Source organism: Salminus brasiliensis, chromosome 20 (genome assembly GCF_030463535.1).
Source record: "Salminus brasiliensis chromosome 20, fSalBra1.hap2, whole genome shotgun sequence".
NCBI lineage: Eukaryota > Metazoa > Chordata > Actinopteri > Characiformes > Bryconidae > Salminus > Salminus brasiliensis.
In genome coordinates this window covers 8,864,708-8,889,534 of record NC_132897.1, presented here as the reverse complement: position 1 = coordinate 8,889,534, position 24,827 = coordinate 8,864,708, and the positions used below count along the sequence as shown (strand labels likewise).

Here is a 24,827-nt window from a genome sequence, read left to right as displayed (position 1 = left end):
AGTAGAGTAATTTTACAGGACTTTACACAAATACAGTTCAGGAGAGTGTTATCCTGCCCACTTTGCCAATATTACCTAGAGCAGTTTCTGGCGTGCCGAGTCTGGAGTAGCAATGATAGCAGCACTGCTCTCCCTATTGCCTGTCCGTGGAGCATCAACACGACTTTGATTGATTTTGAAGATGTTATTTTAGGATGAAAATGCTACATAGTGCTGATTTAACATATATCAGCCTATGGCAGTTTAGCTTCACACATTCACACTGAACGGTGGACAGTAAGAACAGAGACCATTTACATATATGTGTCTTAAAGACTTTGTAAGAGATTAAGAGAGGCTGAACAATGGCAACATATAAATGAATCTGTGTTTCTGGTTTTACACAAATTATTAATGGACACCAGTAATAACAGTAAAAGCCATGATTAAATTCAGGCATAATAAGATAGAGTTCAGAGTCACCATTAATTTCAATGAAGACTATGGAATTATTAGGTCTATGAATCACAGCTAGACTGAAGTAGGGAAATTTCAGACTTAATTATGACTTCCTTAATTAAGCTCAGACATGGACCACACAACTGTGATGTGAGGAAGTGCATCATATTTGAGGGAATGGGTTGAATCTACTTGCCTTTAATATAAGTCTGATCTGAGTGTTGCTTGGAGTCTCTCGTGGTGGTGCGTTCTCTTCTGAGGACATCGTTTGAAAAGTGAGGCTGGACTCTGAGCCTCATGGGCTGTTGTTGTAACCTTTGACTCTCCTCTCATTTGTTTTCCCAGCCATGCTTGGCCACAGCGAGCTGTCCAGCGCTGTGGATCCCTGAAGACATCTGTACATTAAACACACACACAAAAAAAGTTTAGCAACCTCTTATATTACAGTTGTGTTTGATCTAAGCCTGTGTGGTCTTTGTTTGAACAAGTGTTATTAAGGCGTTGGGGCAGCGTTTTGCATATTAGCAGTGTTATCACAAATGCAGACATGCACTTTTGGTCTGTAGGCTTATAATTATGCTTCTTGGAGGAACCTGCAACTTGTAAACAATGTTTACATTGTGTCGAAGTTCTATACCTATGGAGGTCAAGTCTCCAAAGTCTCAACTAGAAAACCTCCACTAGAAGCATAGTTGCAGTAGCGCAGTTCAGATTCTCTCAATGTCAAGTGATTCCTCAACCGCAGAAGAAGCACATGAAGGCCGCCTGCACCCTAAGCATGCGAGGAGAGTACAAGAAGATACTGACCTAATTTCCTGAAGATATGACAGGGCTATTAATACGATAATGGCAGCTTGAGTGGAGCTAATTGCTCCTCTCCGTTTTATAGTGCACACATTGTTAAGGAGCACATGTAGCTGTGTGAGGAGAGCATGTGACAGCGCATAAGAAAGCGTGTGTGCCGTAGCGAGACATATCCCTAGGCTCATTGATATTCTGCAAGGAGACAGTCTTGTGGGTTTCAAGTATTCTCTCTCTCTCTTTCTCTTTCTGTCTGCCTGTTCCTCTAACTCTTACTTTCTCGAGCTATGCTATTTCTATCTGTTAATAGCATGTAGCTGTAGCAACCACAGATAGAAATGAATACTTCATCATAGCGATTATCATAAAGGCAAATTTGTGTCCCACTAGCTACAAAACCAACAGCTACTCCACGGCTTGAATAATGCATTTTGGAATTCTTTATTGCGTTCAATATAAAATGCAAATTGAATTTCCAAGCACGCCATCTCTCCCCAGTGCCCACTCACATGCAATATCAGCACATTCACTGAACATCTTATTTAAATTCACTTATGGCACATCCTTTAAACATTCACTGCATAATGCCCATGACTGGTTCAGATCTGTGCAGCAAGCATTCATTAATTATGAATTTCATGCAGAATGTACTGCAGCTATATGCTCATGCACTCAGCAAAAAAATAAAAAAATATAAATAAATAAATAAATATATATATATATATATATATATATATATATATATATATATATATATATATATAAATACCTCTATGTAGGCCTCTTTGAGGACATCAGATCTACAGTTGTGAAAAAATGAGGACACCCCAAGAAAATATATTGAATAATATGGTACTGATCTTCATTTGAACAATATTGAGAGATTGAGGTCATATAACTAATATAACTCAAAACTGCTATTGCTATTAATATTTTGTAAAATGAATGGCAATGCACGGCAAGACTAAAGTTTGCCTTCTGGAACAAAGTTGTGTGTTTTGTGCCCTTTTTCTCCTAATTTGGGGAAAGCATGGCCGATTGTGCTCTCTCAAACTCTGGCTGCTGGTGGCAAAGCGGCATGGCTCAGGATTCAAACTTGTGATACCCGGGCCATAGTGGCATCAACTGTGGCAAGAGCTTGTTAGGATGGCCTGATCTGGCCATGTTGGCAGATATTTTAGTGGTTAATTTCCTGAATGCTCTGAGATCTTTTTAAACCCTTTCTCAGGCTCATCTGCTTCTACGGCCTTCTTTCTGAAGGCCTCACAGAGCTCTTTGGATCTCACCATTGTGATCCCACTAACAATAAAGAGCAAAACAAACTAAATGTCTGAGGTTTAAATAAGACAGACTCCTCCAAAATCCTCTCTGATAATGTACTAATCACCTGCAGCTGATGTGCTGCACCTGATTCTAATTTTAGGCATTTAAGTAGAACTTAGCGTGGTGTGTTTTAACTGTTTACACACAGGACAACTACATTTCTATGAATTTCTATGCAATGCACATCTTTAATATTTAGTATCTCCTCCATCTCTCAATATTGTTAACACGAAACACATATGACCAAAAGCTTAAGTCTGTAAAAATGGGGTGTCCTGATACATGTCCTGAAAACTCTCTACTACATGTAAGACACGCCAGATATGGGATTAGATCATTGCTGACAACTTAACTCACTTTGGACGGTTCATTGAAAGCATTGTAGAGCATCACACTGTACACTCTCTCTCTGCCAGTTAAGATTATCTTAACGCTAAGAAGCTTTTGGAAAACTAGGCCTTAATGCTTTGCTGTACTTGCATTTTTTGGCCAAACAATGTGTCTGACAATGCTTACCTCAGCATACCTTCTGTTTATTTTCCATTGTTTTGCATGCCGTTATGTAGAGTCTTACAGAAATCAAACTCTCACTGATCTTTCCATGACCTTACACTCTTAAACCCTTAAACTCTTAAAGTCTTTGAGTTTTTAATCTTAAGAATCACAATTCAGTAATACTATGAAATGTTAAATGGTTTTACAGGAGGGATTGAACATAAAACACATATAGCTCCTGATGTATTTACTAAGCAGAATGTACTATCAGAAGCAATCTCTTTAGACTGAAAAATATACAGTGCAATTAAGGGAAAAGTAGTCAGTAAGATATGGATAAAGGTAAAACACATGAATAGGTGCCACGGGTATAATAAGGCGTAATAAAGACATAAATGAGGTTTTAACCTTCCTAAACCACTTGCTCCAGGTTTAAATGTCTTATATAATTTAGACAATCTGCATTGTTTTTAATGTGATGTAATTACTGTAATTAATGTAATGTAAATAATCTGTAAGACTGAACAAAAGCCACAGAGCTAAATATATTTAAAACTTAAATAAACTAAATAAAAGCCTTTTCCAGAATTTTCCAGTTACATTATGTCTATAAGTTTGCAGATGCCAACACATCTTATGAAACCATGGGTAATACTGTATCAGCAATGGATGCACCTAAAACTAATTGATTTACTAATTAGAAGGCAAACTGAAAACCTTTTATTACCATCACAGCAGGTTTGTGTTGGTAATGACCTGTTGCAGCACTTCTCTTCTCTATCATGGATTTCCTAGCACTACTCGACAGCTACTATATAATGCAGTATATGAGATAAAATAAAAATATGTAAATAACCTGGGCACATTTGTCTATTTGAAGAACCACTATGTATGATGAACATGTCCTTCTTATCACACTGAACAGATGCTGAACAGAACTGTAGAAAAATACCCATATCATCATAGATTACTATACTATATGATGCACTATTTAAGATTATTGAAGATGAAATATAAGTAAATAACCTGAGCACATTCTCCTACTTGCAGAGCCACTGTGTGTGATGACCAAACTCTGATGCTGAGCAGAACTGTAGCTAGGTGTAGCCAGACCGCGCATGCGCAGTCGTTGCTCGAAGCCCCCCCTGAAATGGGCCCCAGCCCCTCGGAGCGGTAGTGGGCCGGACTGAGCGCTCTGCGAGCAGACTTGATGGAGCTGAGTGAAGTGGAGACTTCAGCCCCGTTAGTAAGTGCGCTTTGACAGCGGAATTCACGGCTTGCGGTCGTTCCTGCTGGATTCAGCTGTTCGCGAGGCAGGACTCGGGAGGACCGTACTGTTTATCTGCGCGGGACGCTGGCTGGCATGAGCTAACATGGAAACCAAACCTTTCTTGTCTCTAGGTAAGTTTGGTTCTCGGGAAATGTGGTTTCCATTATCAGGACGGTAACGTTCATGTCATGCGAAGAGTCTAGACCCTCAACACTCCCCGTACTTTGGCTCAGTGTGTTTCAGAGAAGTGCTAAATGTGCTCTGACAAGGGTAGCTTGCAGCCTGTCATGTTGTCTTATAAAGAAGAAACAGCTCGTGCTAGCTAACGTTAACGTTACGTGTTGACGTTAGTCTGAGACACTTTGACGTTTTTAAAAAATATTATTATTATTATTATTATTATTATTATTATTATTATTATTATTATTATTATTATTATTTAAAATGCTAATTAAGAATAATAATAATAATAATAATAAATATAATTACAATACGTTTATTTATTTTTTTGTTATCGCACTCGTCATGTAATTGCTTACTATACGTTAGCGATATCTCTTGTTTACGTTAACCTTCATATTTAGATTTTATATTTTTAAAATGCATTACAATAATTACTATTTGCACTACTTATTATTATTATTATTATTATTATTATTATTATTGTTTTTAACCTCATATATAGTAAGTCAGCCAGCACACGTTGTCTGTCTGAAGTTTGCTTCTTTACTTACTGAACTTGAGACACCTTAAGACACCAGCATTGCAGTAGGGCTCTAATCCTTTTCTGCCGGTTGTGTGAATGACATTTTTCCCTGAACCATTTCTTTAATGCTCTTCCTCCACATTGATCACATCAGTCTAAAAGTGATCACATTCTGCACCTCAGTTCTGAGGGGTCCGCACTACTGCACCCTGTTCATGAGGCTGATGGAGAATGGGAGAGTATCTCCTGGCCCCTCTGAAAAGGGAGGGTTACCAGCTGTAACACAGTGTTCTTCATCCGTCAACATTAGTATGCTAGAATCAGGATGATGAGGACTCACATGTCAAACTTCAGAATAGCACTTTACAATAACACAGTGTCCATTATTATCAGTAGTAAGTTTCAGTTCTGGAGATGCTCTCCAGTTTGCTTTGCAGCCTTTGGTGTTGTCATGTTTGGTGTTTGGTCTTCAGGGCAGGTATAAAATAGGCTATAGACTGTAACTGTATAGACTGTAGTCTATAGATTATAGACTTTAACCGATAGACTCAGCACAATTTGATTTATGAAAAACATCTTTAATGATTTAATAAAAACAAGTTTAATTAACCATTTTTTGCATATCTGTAATGATCAATTTGAACCATTTATATTGTCCACTCATTATGAATTGTTTACTCCATGTGAAAAGTGATTGACATAACAAAGATATGGCAGTGATAATTCATGATTATGCATGAGATGCATCAATACGACTTTTTAATGATCTGATATTTTGTCTTTTCAACTTTTTAAACTTTAAACATTGAAATTTAAAACTTTAAAAAGGGACTGGTTTTCATTTTAGCACCTCACTTAAAATGACCATCTAAAAGTACGCCCTTATGCTCAAACACTCTACAGGAAGAAACGCACGGCTAACATCACATCATACAGTGTGAGTGTGTGCTATTTCGGTCTAGATCTGTTACAGGGTTGGACTGTATTCTCTCCTTGTTGCTCCTCTTATCTGATCCAGCGTTTTCTGCTGATATCTTCCAGATACCAGTATGCCATCTCTGTTTATTTCACGAGGTCGTAATACATTCTTATATCACTCGCTGCTCCGAGTGGGAAACGCTCTTCAGAGAGCTCCAAGTCCATGGGCGTCAATGGGAAGTATAGGCTTTCATTGTAGGGAGTCGGAGGTGTTCAGGACCACCCCAATAAAAGAGGACCGGCCTGGTTTACGGCGCTGCAGTTTTGTGTTTCTGAGAAGGTGATTGGTCCCTTTGTGAATTTCTGCAGCTGTCAGTTTTATTAGGGAGCCTTTAAAAGGAAAGTTAATTGCTTAAAGTGACAGCGTCTCTCAGACACCCCTCTAGCCACTGTCTGGCTCCGTATCAAAGGCCGCGTGGGCTCCTCCTAGACAGGGCCATGCAGACGGGCCAAACTGCACTTGAGAAAGTTGGTTTAAAGTGACACCTCGCATGCACACACACACACACACAGACACTCACACACATACCCGCACACATTTGAGAGAGGGTGGGAGCTTGAGCTTTCTCTTGTTTCACTCTTGCACAAACAGTTGCTGCTCAGGAACCTACACTTTAAGACTGCAGGCCTTCTGAATCGAACGCAGTAGGCCATGGAAGGGACCGAAGAGGTTATCTACAATATGCTGAAAAGCCTTTTTGTTAATGATTTGCTCTGTGCAACTGTATGCACTGATTCATTGATAACACTGAAGTTGCCCCTTGCACTATGGACTGTTGTACTCTCCTAGGCCTGGGACCAAGCGATGGCCAAGCATTTGCATTGCTGAACTGCTTATGGTTATAAGCCAGTGCTGGGCGGTATAGATGCAATTAATTAGCGTGATCTTTTCCAGATATACCACAGTATCATGAAGTAATGAAGTACATGTGTTTCCCAGACTGCTGCTTAAAGAATGCCATAGTTTGTTTTGATTGGACTGTTTTGTTCTGGTCTGGCCTTTTTTACAATGTTACACAGTGTTATAAATATTAACCAGACTGAAATCTGAATGTTTCCAGACAGGAAAGCGTGTCCAACATTTACGTAGATAAAATACACTGTATGGACAAACGTATTGGGACACCTACACATTCAGTCTGTGGGAGCTTATTCTACATCCATAGGCACCAATATGGAGTTGGTCACCCCTTGGCTTCTTAACAGCAGACTTTTATTGTATTATGTGCTGAGCTCAGCACTCGGTAACCCCACTCTATAACTTTACGTGGTCTGACACTTCGTGACTGTGTTGCTGTGGTTATTAAACTCTTCCACTTTTCAATAATACCACTCTCAGTCAATCATGGAACATATAAAAGGGAAGACATTTCCAATTTGGAAGGCCAACTACCCAATCCTGGGTAATCCCCCTATCACTAGCAGTGCTTTTCAAACTGCCGCAGATGCAGCATCACTAGGTAAAGCACGGCTCCCCAGCTCTAATACAGCAGCTAACAGACACTAACAGACACCTGTGCTGAACAACATCACACTGGGCATGATCTGTGGAGAAAGTGCCATCAACCCACCCTTGAGAGAGAGCAAGGCCAACTGTGCTCTTTCTGAATCTGGCTGCTGATGGCAAGCAGCATGACACATACTGACTTGTTGAAACGATGGCATCCTATTACAGTACCACACTAGAATTCACACTGGAGAGCTCTTTTGAACCACCTGTGGCAATGGTGCTGATTGAAACACCTGAATTCAGTGATTAAAAGGTGTGTCCAAATGTATTGTCCATATAGAGTTTATTACTGTAGCGCTGTCTTGATTGCTCGTGTATGAATCAGTATGTGATTAGAAAATGGAAATGAGAACAAGAGAACAGTCAGTTCTTGAAGTTGAAGGCTGGGTCAGAACATCAGGATCAGAGCACATCAGGCAGGTCTTGTAGGGTGGAACAGGAATTCAGAAGTTAGTATGAACCAAAAGGTCAAAGGGCAACAGGGACATAGACATCCATCGATCGAAGGGATTGTGGGGATCGAAGACTAGGCCTTCTGGTCTGATTCTAACGAGAAGCGCTACACCTTTCGAGGCTTCTTTTTGTTTTTATAAGAGTGCAGCACAAACTGATGAAACGTTGCTGGCTATGTCTTGTGGAGTCCAGGCCTCGATGTCAGTGCTGTTCTGGTGGCACCTACGGTTTTAATGTTATGGCTGATTGGTGTAGGTTTCACTTCTGCAGGTTACTTACGAAGGGAATTTCAGGCAGTACTTTATCTGTCTAAGTGATTTAAAGCACATACTGCAGTTAACTGTTGTTGTTGTTTATTAATAGCACGTAAACTGTGTTATCATTGCTGTTGTGTGTCCAATACTGATATACCTGTATAAGCAGTAGACTACATCACCCAGCACCTTCAAAACCCTGTGTGACTCTGACCTCTCAGTTGAAAACTATAACGTTAAAAACATTAAAAGTATTAAAAGGGTTGTCATTGGGCTGGTCTTTTCCCATTTCCACTGGTCCTGCAAAGGGGATTATTCATATCTGATCTCCGCTCTGTAATTCACTTTGAGCTAATGGATTTGGCATTTGGAGCCTGGCTTTGAGACAGGCCGACAGAATGTACCACACCGCCGCTCATCTGCTCCGTCTGACTTTATGTCAGAGTAAACACCCTGTCGTGTGTGTGTGTGTGTGTGTGTGTGCGCGCGCGGCCACTCTGAAGAAGCTTCTGTCTTTACCGTCCTGGCTTTGCTCTGTGCTTTGTCTGGAGTGCATTGGGTCACGGCCAGTGTAATGGCCTAATATGTTTATGTCTGTGTCTATATTTGAGGCTCGTTAATGAAAGAGGCAGCTGTCTAATTACCAGGTGCAAACTTACGAGGTTAAACTCTCTGTTGATTTTTAAGAAGGAACCTCGACCTTTGGACGAGTGCACATATTGGTTATGAGGCTTTATTTCGGCTCTTTCGAGTATGTTAGCAGATGGTTGGCCTTAATGGTAAAGCTTGGTTGAGAGGGTGTTATTTCAGGTAGTGGTTAGTGGTAGTAGTGCTGTTTCTAGCTTTGTGTGTTAAATGCAGAACACTTTACACTCTGACCCTAGGCTTATTATCCTGTTATTAATTTTAAAACTTGTTATGTAGTAACTACCATATATATTTCAGTAACTACTGTACATTCCTGTTCTGATTTTATCCGTTTTATTAAATCAGTATGTTTTTGCAGATTTATTTTACGTAATGTGAATCTGGCAGCTCTTCTTCTAGGTCACATTATTATTTTGTACAAAATGCCAAATGTTTTATAATTATTATTATTATTATTGCTATTATTATTATTATTATTAGTAGTAGTAGTAGTATTTTCAGTGATCTCAAACTATTATGGACTACATAGTTAGTTTGATATTTGAGGGCCCATGTTTTGGCCTTAAGGTTTAAGGGGTTAATTTAAACCACATCTAATTTTAAAACCTTAAAGCTTATCTCAGGTTACATTACACAGTCAGGGGGAATTCTGTATTTTCTGTGTAAGAACAGGCTTACAGTGCCTGAAACGCCAGCCTAATATTCTTCATTATACACTAAACTATTCCTCCTCCTGCTCTACCCGTGCACATGTTTGGCCTGTGCTGCAGGACGTTACTGGCTGAAACCAATGCAGTCAGATGTCAAGATAAGATCTCCTGGAGATTTTGATGCCCTTAAAGCCTGGCGTTCCTTCTCCCATGAGAGCATCAAATTATACACACCGACAAATTTGTAAATGCAGCAATGGGGCCCTCGAACTACTGTTCATGTGAAGTGTGAACAGGTGTGATCTCTACAGTTACAGTCCACGGAACAAAAGGATTTGATTAAAGAGGAGGCTGCGAGTTTTTAAGAAGGTGGCGTCTAGTCTCCTCTGAGTTCATATCCAGGTGCTGAAACACACAAATAGCCTATATTGTTGATGTCATAACAAAAAGCCACAATTAAACTTGTATTTTTTTCTAAATTTGTTCTTAAGAGAAAATAGGTGCAAAAACATCCATAATATGTGATGTATGTTAACCTAACCAAACATAAATACAGGTAAATTTGGGCTAATCCTATTGGTCCATCAATTCATTCAAGTGTATTTAGTGTAACAATTAGTGTATTTTTTGTGTGTTTTTACAGTTTTAAGGTGAAGAAAGGAAAGGAGCACCATGCAAATCGTTTGGGCAACCCAATACATTTGTGCTCTCAACTTTCACTAAAGTCTCAGACCTTAATTAGCTTGTTAAAGCTATGGGTTGTTAACATAATGAACATTAGCAAAGGCCAAGTGATGTACATTTCAAAGCTTTAGAAATGGGCTCATTTAAGATGCCCACAAAGCAAGAGAAAGCTATAATAAGACAGCAAGGGGTTTTCAGGTAGCCGTATTCTCTGTTTGTAATATAATTGAGAAATGGCAGTCAACAGGAAAAGTGGAGGTCAAGTTGAGGCCTTGGAGACCAGGAACACTATCCAAGAGAACTGCTTGTAGGCTTGCTTGAAAGGTGAACCTTGACTGCAAAAGACTTTTAGTAAAAGATTTAGACAGAGAATGAGGGAACGTTTCACTGCTAGAAGGAAGAATGGATTCAGTGGAATTTGAACATATTTTGGGAGCAAACAAACGGCAAGATGGCCCAAGAATCTCACAGAACTAGAAGCCTTTTGCAATGGAGGGAAAGACAAACACTTAAAAGACTACTAATTGCCTGCAAAAGTGGTTTCAAACTGTTTACTTGGCAGAGGGGGTGTTAGCATGTACTGACCAAGTTTGGGCAGGACATGCTAAACTTAAACTTTGGGCCTTTTTTCTTTTTGTTTATTTTAAACTTGTAAAACATGGAACAACAAAATCTTGCTTAAAATATTAAAACAGGTCGTCTTTTTTACTCCCTTAGCTATTCACAGCTCAGCTCAGAGCAGTGCGTGTTTGTATGTGTGTATATATATTTCACAGACTTCAGTCAGACTGCTTTGAAAGTGAAGTGATGATATCTGTACCATCCACTAGACAAAGACTTCAACCGAGGAAAGTGTGTTTTTAACGTAGAGGTGCAACAGTAGCTCTGTCTGTCAACAGCTTATGTTCAGAACATTCCATTATCGAAACTGCACAGACAAGATGGCCCTCCTGATAGACTTTTTAGGGGAATGTTGAGCAATACAAATACAACTGTCAGCTCACAGAAGTATGGAAAGTATGCTACTCGACTTTCAGTTGATTTTTATTAATAGGTTTCATTAAAATGCTGTTTTGAATGTTTTTTAATCCAAATAATCTAATAAATAAAATACAATCTTTTAAAAAATATTTCTGTATAGTTCCAGGAAGGGATCCGCGACTAAAAAACCTTTTTTTAGTAGTTTCAGTTGAACCTTACTGCGGAGAGTATAGAGAGCTCTATGCACAAACCTCAGTTCATTTTGAAGGTTGCAAAAAATAGTGTAAGTACTGATCTTCTCAAATAGAGCAGTTAAGCAATAAACAATACAAAAACTTCTGCTTCTGCTTCAAATAAAACAATTACACTGATCAGCCATAACATTACACCACCTGCCTAGTATTGAGTAGGTCCTCTTTGTGCCTGTGGTATCTGGCACCAAGTCCTGTAAGTTGTGAGGTGGGGCCTCCCATCAGTGGATCCGGTGGATCACGTCAGTGAGCCCTAGGTGCCCTGGCCCTGTCGCCGGTTCACTTGTTGTCTTTTCTTGGATCACTTCTGGTGTCTACTGACCACCTAATGCCATAAAAACCCTGCAAGACCTTCTTGAGCCATCACAATGTGTCTCTTTCTTACGCTTGCTCATTTTACCTGCTTTTAACACACCGCCTCAAAAACAGACTGTTCACTTGCTCACTTGCAGACTGTTCACTTGCTGCCTAATATGGCCACTTCTTGACGGAAACCGCTGTAGATGAAGATAATCAGTGTTTTACTCAATTCACCTGTCAGTGGTGCCCTATGTTATGCAGCTGTCTGTAGATATTATGGGCAGAACCTTGAAGGAGTACTGCTACTGCAAACTACAGTCTGAATGTGGAATGAATCACTTTTACAGTGTTTTTAATTATGAGGCACTATTTGTAGCCCATTTCTGGTCCACTCTGGTCATTTCACTTCGATCGTTGATTGTTGTAAATGAACCGGCTCTATTTTGTGCGTAATTACTGATTGCTGATGCATGTGTCAAGATTGTTCCAGTGAGGTTTAAAGAGCCATTAAATTCCCATTCCTGTTGTTCTGGTTAAAAACAGTCAAATTAAAATGAGGTCATTTGCAGATGCTGTGTTGCTGTTTACAGTCGAGATGTCTTCTATTATTTACCGCGGTACGTCAGTGATAACGAGAAGCAGTTTTTTCTAACCCACTCTGTCTTGACATTCTCTGATGAATGATGTGACAGGCATAGAGGAGACTGTGCAGCTCCTTTCATGAGAAAAACGATTTCTCTCCTTGCGCCTGCAGCACATTCCTTTGATGTATATGTCATGATTTTGGCGTGACATACGTTGGTAACAGGCTGTATGTGTGTTTTGTGTGCGTGTGTGCTCCTACAGGCTAACACACAGGTCCGCTGGTTAATTAATAGCAGGGCGTGAATAGAGACGTTATGAATGGCCTGGTCCCACACTGCAAACAAGAGCATGCGTTTAGCTAATTAGTGAACTTTCCTGACCGTTCATTAAAACAGAACCTGAGTGGGTGGATTTACGAGAGAAATGCGCATAAGTCCTGTTGCACACACACACACACACACACAATTTCTTTCATAAGAAAACTATTTCATCACTCTTTCCATCGAAGGATTTGCTGCATATGTCCACACCCATTAAAGACAGAAAGAGTTAGAAATGGCTGATCTTGGCTTCTCCTTTTTCTCGAGAAGTCATGTCCTATAATAATAATAATAATAATAATAATAATTTTCTTTCTTTTGAAATAGAAGAGTTTGATCTGGAAGGTAAACAGTGTTGAAATATCAGAACTTACATTCACTTCCCAGTCCATAGTGACCATTTTCAGAAACTAAGCTGCCAAAACTTCAACGCCATGTCATAAAAACCAATGAATTGGTCATGTATTATTTGGCCATGTACTAGATAGACACAGAACATGAGCTTTTTAAATACCATGTTATACCATATTACCATTATACCACCTAACCCTAGTTAGTCTTGCCCAAAGATTCTTACTGGTGTATTGTGGTGTGAATGCCTAGCCAGGGAATAAAACCTTAGTCTGCCATGGGTAACCCTCTGCACCGCACTAATTGACGTATATTCAGTCAGGGCACAGGAACAAAATCTGCTTAATTCTAAGCGATAAAGAGGAGGTTGGAAAACGATACATAACACCATACAAATGTCATAAGTAGACCCCAGGGAATACAAGAAAATATACAATATGTCCCCTTTAAAACAGCACTTCGCCTCCTTTTACATACGGCCTCAGGTTCTGGCATGCATGCAATTTCTTTCTTTTCTTTCAGTGGCTTTTGTGTGTGAGAAGAGTGTCATGGAGTGTTATTCTTTGTCTTGGACGGGAAAGATAAGACAGCGTCTGAATTGTGCTATACATTCCACGTAGTTCCTTTATGTGGGTATGCTTCCTTTGAGCCTGATTGAGGTGTCTCTGGGGTAGTGTTCACTAGGGCTGCACTTTAAAGCATGTTAGGCTACGACCGATCCTTTTGACCTTCCCTTTCTGCTGTTCCGAGCACTTTTCAAGGCATCAGATATGTTGAAAATTGCTATGGATTTCAGAAAATTGGTGAATCATTTTTAGACTGAATCTAAAAAGTTCATTTTTGAAATCACAACAGCTCTGATTTTAATTCTAGCCTACATTATTAGGCAAGAATTACTCATAATTGTTCATTATTCATCTTTGATGTTTGATATTATGTAGACTACCGCCAGTGCAGGCCTGAAGCCAGTTATCATAACTTTAAAGTATAGTTTGGCAAAAAATCTAATTGGCATAATTGGTCACTTAGCCCAGATGCAGTTAATCTGCCAGGACATGTTTGGTGTCTGAAACTTGCTTGTTAAGTTTACAACAAGAGATGCTAGGATATGGTTGCTAACAAACACTGGCCTTAGAATGTCACCAATATGACCTCTGTATATACCGCTGGCCACTGTTGTACTAAATAATTTTTTATAACTTGTTTATGTAGCTTATTAATACATTTCCATGCGTATTTAGAAATGTAAAAAAATTACATTTCCCTCCGTCCATTTCTTTTTAATATTTTCGTTCACACAGAGCAAAAAACGTGTGTAGGGCGGTGGGGGCAAAGTTTGTAGGTATGGGGCAACAGTACCTCATAAAGAGACACATCAAAACACCATGAAGAAGAGAGAAACACAGAGGTTTAATCCCAAAATAAACACTACTTCTCATGTAGTGTACTAAGCAAGTCATGTCATCTAAATCTAAATAGAGCATGAAATCCAGTGCAATCTGTGCAGATACTGTAGTTTTGTGATTTATGTAGGTCGCTATATAGGAGATATTTCAGATTCAGCCAAAAAATACTGTTATTTATGTTGTGATGGCACTGTGTCATAAAGCTCCCTTTCCCATGTCCACACTGGAACCCAGAAACGCTGGAGTTTCGAAAATCTTCATTTTCAGTGCCCAAAAACTGGGGTTTTATGTGGACAGAAGTCCAAAAGCATCCAAAAACGTTTTTAAAAACTATCTGGATATGTGTGGACGGGGCCTAAGAAACACACTTCAGGTACTGGAGATGTTTCAGCTGATGGGCTGCATCTGAGGAAAGCGATCAATTAGGTTAATTCGATTTTTACATCCCTTTAAATCACAACTGCAATTAGTCAAAAATGTGCAAATACACATTTCCTCACATCATTTAGTGCCGATGTGTGTATATTCCTGTCACTGCGTTTCTCATAGTGTGTGCATTAGTCACTTGCTGCTGTCCTATTTGCTGATATTGCATGGATTGTTTTGCTGAATGACTGACACAGTCTTTTTTCTGGAGTGTTGTTTATACTAGGGAGTGTGCGTCTGATACAGCTCAGCAGGAAGTCATAGGAGAACAATGAGGAGGCAAGGAACAGGATGCTGGAGCTGTGTGTGTGTGTGTGTGTGTGTGTGTGTGCATGCATTCTGTGCAGGGGAGCTGTTTACCTGTTACAGCCGCTCACTTTGATTCCACTCCTGTGTGGTTAGGCATGTGTAAACATACTGTAATTAATGCAGTGGTCTGGAACTCCATTACATGTCCTGACTAGAACTATAAACGATGTGTGCGTGCATGTGTGTAATTGTGCAGGTGTGTATGTGGGCATGGTTGTTTTTGTGGGTTTGTTCTCAGTGTGTGTGTGTGTGTGTGTGTGTGTGTAATGACTGTGTAATCTCTCATTTGCCCTAATTATTTCTTTAATGTAGAAATTCTGTGTGATGAGAACAATGATAGTTTTATACTGTTATCTGATTAAGCTGTTAACTCCAGTGTTATATATATATATGTAGTTCTAACCTCAGAGCAGACCACCCACCTTATATGAAGTGAGGATAGGCTTGTATCTACAATCAGTGACTGCTTTGAGACAAATATACACTACAAAACTTCAGAAAACCCCTGTTGCGTGGAGGGATATGGAAGAAAAAACAAAAAAAGCTTCATAAAATTTGGTTTGATCAGTGTTTGCCCGCCCTTGGCGAACAAGCTGATGTAACTATGGAGAAACGAACAACTGCAGATGCCATGGTAAGGAGTATGCTGTGATTGGATGATTCAAAGTGACAGCGAAATGAAGCTCAGGAGAGCTCATAAGCTCACAAAGGTGGTTTAAGCTGCGTACAGACTTCGTAACTTTGCGCTGTTTTGCTGAAAGTTTACCAAGGCCATACTAAAGTAAATTTACCATGCTTAAAGTGAGGATTGTCAGGATTATTTTTATAAAACAGTATGATCCAGTACACCAATGTTGAGTTAATAAATTATTATTATTAATACTAATCACAATTGAGTAATTCTTCAAGCCACCAATCCCGGGTCATGCTGCCTGCCATCAGCAGCTGGAGCCCGAGAGAGCACAGTTGGCCCTGCTCTCTCCGGGTGGGTAGATGGCTTGCTTTCTCACCCCTCATCACTTCAGTGTGAGGCTGGCCAACACAGGGTTCTGCTAACTGAAGCATCAGAGCTAGGTACCCGGGACTTTCCTCCGAAGTGTTAGTTGCCCAGCGGCAGTTCGAAAAGAGGCTGTGGCTCTTGCTCTCCCAGTTTCAGGAGCATTACATGTGACGGAGGGAGAGTACTAATGAGTGGGTTGGGTAAACCCACCTTAAAAATTCGATCTTAGGTTCAACATCCTGTGAATTCAATCAATTAGACACCTTGCCAAAGTTCTATAACAACAATAACAAAAAAAACGACACCCGATTTATCCTAGTGTGTGACCTTTTACACACATCCAATAGCATTTCGCATTAATAACTGGGGCTGTAGCAATGCACTGAGGAATTGCCCCACCAGTTTGCACAGAAGTCCCTGTAGTTACTGAATAATACACCTTGTAGTGTGTGATAAGCCTTTCTACGCTAAAGGGTTTAAACACTGTTTAAAGTTTGCAACCAACCTGCATCAGCCACCAACTCACTCCTGGTTGAGACACAGTCATCGTTTTCCGCTCTGTGGAGCAACTGATGCATTTACAGTGCATTTCCTTCTTCGCAGTAAACCAGAGTCAAAGGTGCTTTGTCTGACTGAGAATTGTGTCTCATAATTCTAAGAAACAATTCTGAGGTGTGGTTGGTGTGACTATGTGGGAGACTGGGGTTTGGTTCTCGATCTGGGTGACTATGCTGCGCTACACCAATAAGAGTCCTTGGGTAAGACTCTTAACACTACATATGACAACCCAGTGTCATGAATTGAATTGAATTGTGGGGTTAGTGTATCATAACCCTATTAATAAATCCCTACAGTTACAGTTTATCACTAGATTAGTGATATTTGATTTTAGACAGCTTTTCCAACCCGGCAAGAGGCAGTAAGATTGAACACATTTGCGGGTGGAGCAGAGTTAAGCCGATTCATGTCTGCAATCAAATATGAATGTATAGAGTATTATGGCCTCGAATGCTGCTCTGCCAAACAGATTAATAGAACGGAACCTAGTCATTTATTCAACACCCCACTCGCACACCACCCACTCCACCTCATTCAAGCCAGTGTTGATTTTAAATGGTTTACATACAGAACAGTCATGCTTGGTTTATTAAAGTTGAAGTTTGCCCTCTTATGTTGTTTGTCCAGTTTTATTAGATATATAACAGTAGAGGACAGCTCCTGCAGCAGGAGAACATACAATGGTGATGGATGTCGTTGAGTATAGGGATGTGGACAGTAAAGAATGCATGGACAATTAGATACTGCATATCTAACTTCCAGAGAATGATGGCAAAAATTTGGAATGTCAGAAACTCCAAAAAAAGAGAAATCTGTGAAATATCTGAGAGGCTTTTCTTTCTTTTTTTCTGTGGAAGGAACCGTACAGAGTGTTTATCACCACCAGACCTCATCTTCTATCTCCCTGCCATTAATCTCCCTATACATCCATCTCTGAGGGTGGAAAATGCCATCCATACACTCCAAAAGTGTTAATCATGCCATTTTCCTGCTTTGATATATCTAAGGATCTTTGCTTTCTCCAAACACACACTCACACACACACACACGGGTTATTCAGTCTATAATCCCCCTTTTCTCTCCCTCCATACATTAATGCTCGCCGCAGTCTGTGCCATTTCCAGGCTGCAGCTTTATCCGAACTGTATATCTGGGCTGGCATGGAAGTGAAAAATGTGCACTCCATATTCCTCAGGCATTTAACAGAGGAGGAGGCTGTAGGCTGATTTCATCTGGAAAGTATGTGGACTAGATTGGGAATAAATTTTGGGAGCACTTGGCACGCCCACAATAGTGGACATTAATTATGAGAAGGGGAAGAATTATTTTGGTTAATTTGGAAAAGTCGAACCTGTTTTTGGTGATGAATTACGAAGCAGGGGTGAAGGAAAGTAACATTATGGTTATGAGATATTGCTTGGAAATATTCCGATTAATTGGTTATCCGGGGAGTTATTGGGTTGTTATAAGAGAGAGGGGGAGGAGGGAGGTGTGTGAGGTGTGTGTTTGGAGATTCCAGCCAAGGAAGAAAAAAAGGGGGGGAAGGGGGAGACTGGATGGAGTTACGCCGACTGGGAAAGTGAAAGGAGTGAACTGTGGCCGTGAAGTTGAACTCAGGGTCAGGAGTTCCTCTCAGCCCTGGATAACCTCTTATCCTCCGCTGCCCTACTCCATGCTTCAGAACAACGCTGCCAAACAGGGCTTTTTGGAGCACTGCCATAGAAGAACCACTTTTGGTTCCCGACAGGCCAGAGCACAGCAACCCAGCTGTTTTACAGTGTTTAAAAAAAGAACCTGATCTTAAACACAGTGAGAACTTTTAGAGCATTGTGGAACACTTCAGAACTGCATAAAAACTAAGAAGAAAAAGAAGGTTCTAAAACAAGCGGAACAGTCGGAGAACAATCTAGAACGATTGAATGACATTTTAGCCCAGCATAATTGTGGAGAACACTACAAAACAATGTGAATGAGGAGAACATTCTAGAACCGTGTGGATGTTCTAGACAGTTCTGTTCTAGTTTTCTGGTTTTGGAATTATTTGATTGAGAAGGAATATAAGAGGCTGTTCTATAATGGAGCCGTTGAGGAGATCATTCTAGAACAGTGTGGTTGTGGAGAACACTACAGAACGATGTGAATGAGGAGAACATTCTAGACCAGTGTGGATGTTCTAAAATGTTCTGTTCTAGAAACTGTGTCACAGTATCAATGTGGAGAGCATTCTGGAGCCATGCGAATGAGAAGAACATTCCAGAACAGAGTGAATGAAAGAGACCGTTCTAGAACAGTGTAATTGAGGAGAACATTTTTAGAACAGTGTGGTTGGGGAGAACTTTATGGGACAGTGTGCATGAGGAGAACATTTGAGAGCAGCGTGAATGTGGAGAACACTAAAGAACGATGTGAAGGAGCAGAACATCCTAGATGTACTAGAACGTTCTTTTGGAGAATTTTGTGTCATTATGAATGTGGAGGACTTTCTAGAACAGCGTGAATAGAGGAGAACATGTTAGTTCTAAGAGTAAAAAATAGTAATAACATTATTAGAACCTTTTTAGAACTCTCTATCTCTCTCCCTCTCTCTCTCTCCCTCTCTCTCTCTCCCTCTCTCTCTCTCCCCCTCTCTCTCTCTAAGTCTCTCTCTGTCTCTCTCGCTGTCTCTCATTTAGAAAATCTCTCCTACAGCTTTTTAACTATACAGTGTGTGTGCACGCGTGTGGTTTGGTGTGTGGAGGTACGGTTTGGGGGCTGTGTGTGTGCGTGTGGTTTGGTGTGTGGAGGTACGGTTAGGGGGCTGTGTGTGTGTGTGTGAGCGCGTGTGGTTTGGTGTGTGGAGGTACGGTTAGGGGGCTGTGTGGAATTCCACAACTATTTTAAGAATCTGTGGAAGTTGCCGGAGTTCAGTCTGTTTTTTCCCCATCTCACTCTGTGTGTGTGTGTGTGTGTGTGTGTGTGTGTGTTTGCTGTCATCAGCTGGGTGAAGGATCAGATTTCTGATAAATGGGATGGTGCTCCAGGATAGCCTTGGCACAGAATGATTTGAGGTTAAGGATTGGAGCTTTTTGTTCTAGCTAATGCTCCAAACAATTTCAATTACTGTGCCATGAGAGCCGCTCTGTTTTTATCCACCATGCAGAACACAGCCCCGTGTGGGAAAGCCAAGCCATGCGAAACATTCCCTGACCATTTCTAACCATATATCCGTTTAAGACGATCGTTTGTCAGTTGGAAGTTTTCATTTAGGCGTGAAAGCCTTCTTTCTGCCACGAAGGGAACGGAAAACGCATTCTTGCGCTAAGCTCATAATGTAGGGGTGCAAAAATGTACAGTGGTGATTCAGCTCCGTCGATTGTGAAACGCTAGATTCAGTTTAATACAGTAATAATCGGTTAGGAAGGTACTCATTTTAAGAAATCTTGCTTTAATCCAAATCCAAAGTAAAGGGGCTCCGAGTGGCTGAGCGGACTAAGACACTGCAACTATGAAGATTACCAGTTCGAATCATGGGTCATGCTGCTTGCCATCAGCAGCCTGAGCCTGAGAGAGCATAATAAAGTGTGCTCTCACTTGGTGGGAGCTTCCTCCCTGTATCACTGTTGGTCCGCTGTTGGCTTGCACAGGCATCTGTTAGCTAATGTATCAGAGCTAGGAAGTTAGCGCTTTGTTAGCACTAGGAATGAGCTGCTCAGTGATGCTGCATCAGCGGCAGGCCGACTGCACATGTATCAGAGAAAGCGAGTGCTAGTTCTCACCCTCCTAGTGCTGGGAGCATTGATCAGGGGGAGTCCTAACGAGTGAGTTTGGGCATTTGGCATATATATATATATATATATATATATATATATATATATATATATATATATATATATATATATATATATAAAAGAAATCCAGAAAAAAGTTGGTATGGTATTGCAAGTGATGGGGTATTCTTAAAAATAAAGGGTCCAGAAATACTTTTAATTAAAGAACAGTTGGATCATTGAAGAACCTAATAATGGATGCTTTTTTAGGCATTTTTGGGAATGCATGTTATGTGAGGGTGAAGAACCTTTACAAGTTTAACTACACATAATGAAAACTTCTGTACTAAACTAGTACTTCTGTATATCATAGCTGTCCCATAGAAACCTTGTAGCTTTAAAATGGCAACTTTACAGGAGATGGAAAATATTTTAAGGAAAGTGAAGGTAAAAAAAAAAGTAATTTTGGAGTATTTCCATTGGTCCATTCATCATGCCATTGTGAGACGACATAAAGATCAACAGCCAAATTACAAATGTCAAAAAAATGAAAAACAGCAAAAATGCACACCCAATGACTGTAATTATATTCAAACAGTTTTTCCCAGAATCGTACATCTCAGTACAGAACAATTTAGGAACCTTTGTTTTAATGTAACAGTCATCATACCAACATAATTAAATCAGATGAAGTGACTGTGAGATATACACCCCTGTATCAGAGTACCAACTTCTACCAACCTTCTGTTTTCCTCCTTTTGCAAACTGCCTGAAAGCTTCTGCATACGGATCTAATTAATCAGCAGGAGGAAAGAATCTTGTTAAAGAGAAGTGCCACTGAGCCCTCACTTTCCTCATTGCTAATAAACCCTTGAAGGCCGCATTAGGCGTTGCTGTGTAATCACATGGCCCAGGCAACAATGGCCGCCGTTGCTGTAGGTCTGTCCCCCAGGCTGGATTCTAAAGGCCCTAATCAAGAGCCCTTGAAGAACGGACTTTTATGACGTTCCTGATGTATTGAATTGCAGTCTTGATCTTTGACCTTGAGTTTGATTGCCTTGGAAACGAGATGGGGAAGCTGGAAACGAAGGATTCTGTTCTTAGTGTGGCCTCTAGTGAAAGTCTTGTAAATGGGGGCTTTAAAGGGGGCAAGCATCCTGAAGTCTCATAAAGGGATCCTCCAGATCTGTCTCATTGTTCGTGTATGTGCGTGTTTGTTGGGGGTGGGTTGAGTCTGTGGATGCAGAACAGGCTCTTCAGTTAAAGAAGTCATGATGTGATTGAGTGTATATCTTTAAAGGGGAGATAAAGTAGGGGTGCTTGTATTTTATTAGCTTACAAATAATGCAAGCTCACACTTATAAATCAGGGATATTTAACATGTGTAAGGCCACACATATTCACATAGATATGAATATGTGTGTATTTTTCAGTGGGTTCAGTTCGGCTCTTGACCCAAACTATGATGTATAGTCTCACAAGTAAGAATATCGTTTGATATTGTACAGCATGTGTCCAAATGTTTGTGGACACCCCTTCTAATGAATGCATTCTGCTACTTTAAGTGACACTTATTGTTCACACAAATGTGCAAATACACACACATAGCTTGTGTAGTTTCTGTAGTATTGCCAGTAGAATAGGACTCTCTTGTGCAGATTAACATGAACCTACTGGCACCATATCTTATATATGACAGACTTGGACTAGAGGGGTGTAAAGCCCTCAGCATTGAGCTGTGGAGCAGTGGAACTTTGTGGAGAAACAATGGATGTGCAGTTTATTTGGATGTCAGTTTATGTGTTTTATTCACAGGGCACATTTTCACAGGTAGGCCATTTTCAAAATTTCAAAGGCCAATCAGGGTTGTTCTTAGCATTTGTGTGGAGCGTTTGTGTCTAGTGTTCTCTCAGGTAAAATTATTAAATAAGAGGCTTGACAGCATTGTGTACCAATAACTCAGCTTATCAATAGTGGCTATGTTTTGCTCCTGTAGGCTCACTGTTATTGTGGTGAGCAGAGACGTGAACTGATTGCAAAGGTTTGTTTCTCGTTAACCTAATAAAACTCGTCCACAAAAGTGTGTACACGCTGCAGTGTGCATATCCAGTCCAGAATGTCCAGGAATATCCAGATTGTAACTGACAGAATTCAGATATTTGTGGTCGTCTCATTTCTTATTTAACATATTTATCTGGTGGTCCGTGTGCCTCTGTGGGCGGAGCATCTGAGGTTGAGACTAGCACTGCAGCACTCCTCGCTGTTTAGTGCAAATGTACATGATTGACTTTTGTTTGGAAGTGTGTGACTCTCACCCGCTTCCTCTTGTGTCACACACCCAGGGCTCCTGAAAACCCCATGTTCTGCAGCGCCGCCCTGTCTGCGGGGCAGCTCATCCACTGGCTGCTCCTGCTTCACGGGCGTGTGCCCGCTGCACCAGCGCAGGATATCCACAGGTACAACACACACTCCAGATCACACACAAACACACTGATATTTGTCTATGTGCTGACGCAGCTGTCGCAGGGAGATAACAGGGGAAGGGAACGTATAAAACACTAAACACTGTAGAAACACTGTGATATTGTGCCACATAAAAGGGACCATAAGCACTGTGGAAAACAGAAATACACTAATTGACAGAAGTATTGGGACACCTACTCTTTCATGGTTTCTTCTGAAATCAGTGTTTTTTTAAAAGAGAGTTTATCCTGCTTTTGTTGGAATGACTGTCTCTATTGTGCAAGGAAGGCTTTCTACTGTTTTGAAACATTGCTGTGAGGATTTGATTGCATTCAGCAGCAAGAGTGAAGAGTGAAGTCAGGATGTTGGAAGATCAACACCCCACCTCATCTTCAACACCCCACCTCATTGCCATTTCCCCTCACCAACTCACACAGCTCAATGCTGGGGGGCTTTATACCCCTCTAGGTACCAATAGGCCCATTTTTATCTGCTACAGAGAGTCCTATCTGTGTCAGCAATGAGTGCAACTTAAAGTAGCTAAATGCATTCTTTAGAGGGGGGTGTTCACAAACATTTGGACACATGGTATAGCTATGCCATCAAGCAAAACGTTCTGTGTAAATGCATGCACACTTGTAGTCGACGAGCTTGTTTAGGCCTATTCTTTGAACATCTGCTTTACAGTACTGGCTAGATTTTTGGTTGCTTCAATCTTTACAACCCTTTCGAACATCTTTTAAAGAAAACATCACCGGTAATTGGCCGTGTCAAAAAACAGTTATGATTTATGCCTCCTCCTTTTCCTTGAGAGGATGCCTTGCATGTTATAACAATTACCGTACCTGTCCTCATCAATCACTGACGGAGATGACTCCCGCAGTGTAGTAGAAGTGTGCATTCGCAGTGTGAGATAGCGTGTCGTGTCAGATCTTTCCAGGTATGAGAACACAAAGAACAGTTTCACCGTGTAGAATACTTTCCATTACAAACATGTTTCAACAAAGCCCAGTATCTACTCTCTCTCTCTCTCTCTCTCTCTCTCTCTCCCTCTCTCTGCCTCTTCTTTAATGGCAATCTTCTATTGATAGTATTTGATGTAGTTTTGAGTGTGGAATAGATGTTGCTGTAGCACTGGCCTACATTGCTTCTAGACAAAGAGTGGAAAACTAAAAGTTGATCTTGTAGGATCTATATCCTGTATTTGTTTTCATATTTCATTATTTTCCATTGGCCATACATTTAGGCTTTATGTACCGAAAGTACTTAGAATTGGTCCAAATGTACAAATTTTAGTCATTTCTAGTGCCCACCCACTATCTTGCATATCCCCCATCACACAGTTCAATCAGCCCTTGTGCTTCCTCCAAGTCATACAAAGCCAACCAGTCACTTTTTGAACTGCCGCTAATGCAGCATCGTTGGACTGCTGAGTGCACTTGTGGAGGAACACTTAACTGGAAGGCCTGTTACCTTAACTAACAGGTGTCCATGGTGGAGATGGATGTCCATCCTACCCGGTTGAGTTCTCTGGAACTTCAAGCCACTGATGGCTGATGACCATTTTCTCCCCTTTTGTTATCCTTTTAAGTTAAACAGTCTGTATTTATTACTGTGGCTTTAATGGTGACTGAATTACATCTGTTCTGATTGGCTGACCTGTACTGTGCCACATAAAAAATTCCAGCATTCCAGGCTGAAACATCACAAAAACAATTCATTTAGTTAGTTTAGACAATGTATCAAATTCTGTTATTTACAAAAATATAGGTAAGTTTGGTTGGGCCCTTAAAAAGTATCCTTTACTGGGGACAGTGGTGGTTCACTGGTGAGAGCTCTGGGTTATTGTTTACAGAGTTGTGGCTTCAATTCTTTCACTAAGTTGCCACTGTTGGGCCTGTTACAGTGCAAAGCCCTTAAC

The 24,827-nt window shown here is 40.5% G+C and overlaps 1 protein-coding gene across 2 annotated transcripts in view; it reads left to right on the top strand.

Moving 5' to 3' along the window:
* Positions 1–4,290: 4,290 nt before the first annotated feature.
* Positions 4,291–24,827, top strand: part of rxrab (retinoid x receptor, alpha b) — a 60,542-nt gene continuing 40,005 nt past the window's right edge. Inside the window, exons 1-2 of one of the 2 annotated variants that reach the window (XM_072665178.1) lie at positions 4,291–4,458; positions 22,786–22,899. In XM_072665178.1, the coding sequence (XP_072521279.1) occupies positions 4,431–4,458; positions 22,786–22,899 (142 nt within the window). In that variant the 5' untranslated portion in view covers positions 4,291–4,430. The remainder of the gene's footprint in view (positions 4,459–22,785; positions 22,900–24,827) is intronic. The other variant, XM_072665179.1, reaches the window with a different exon arrangement.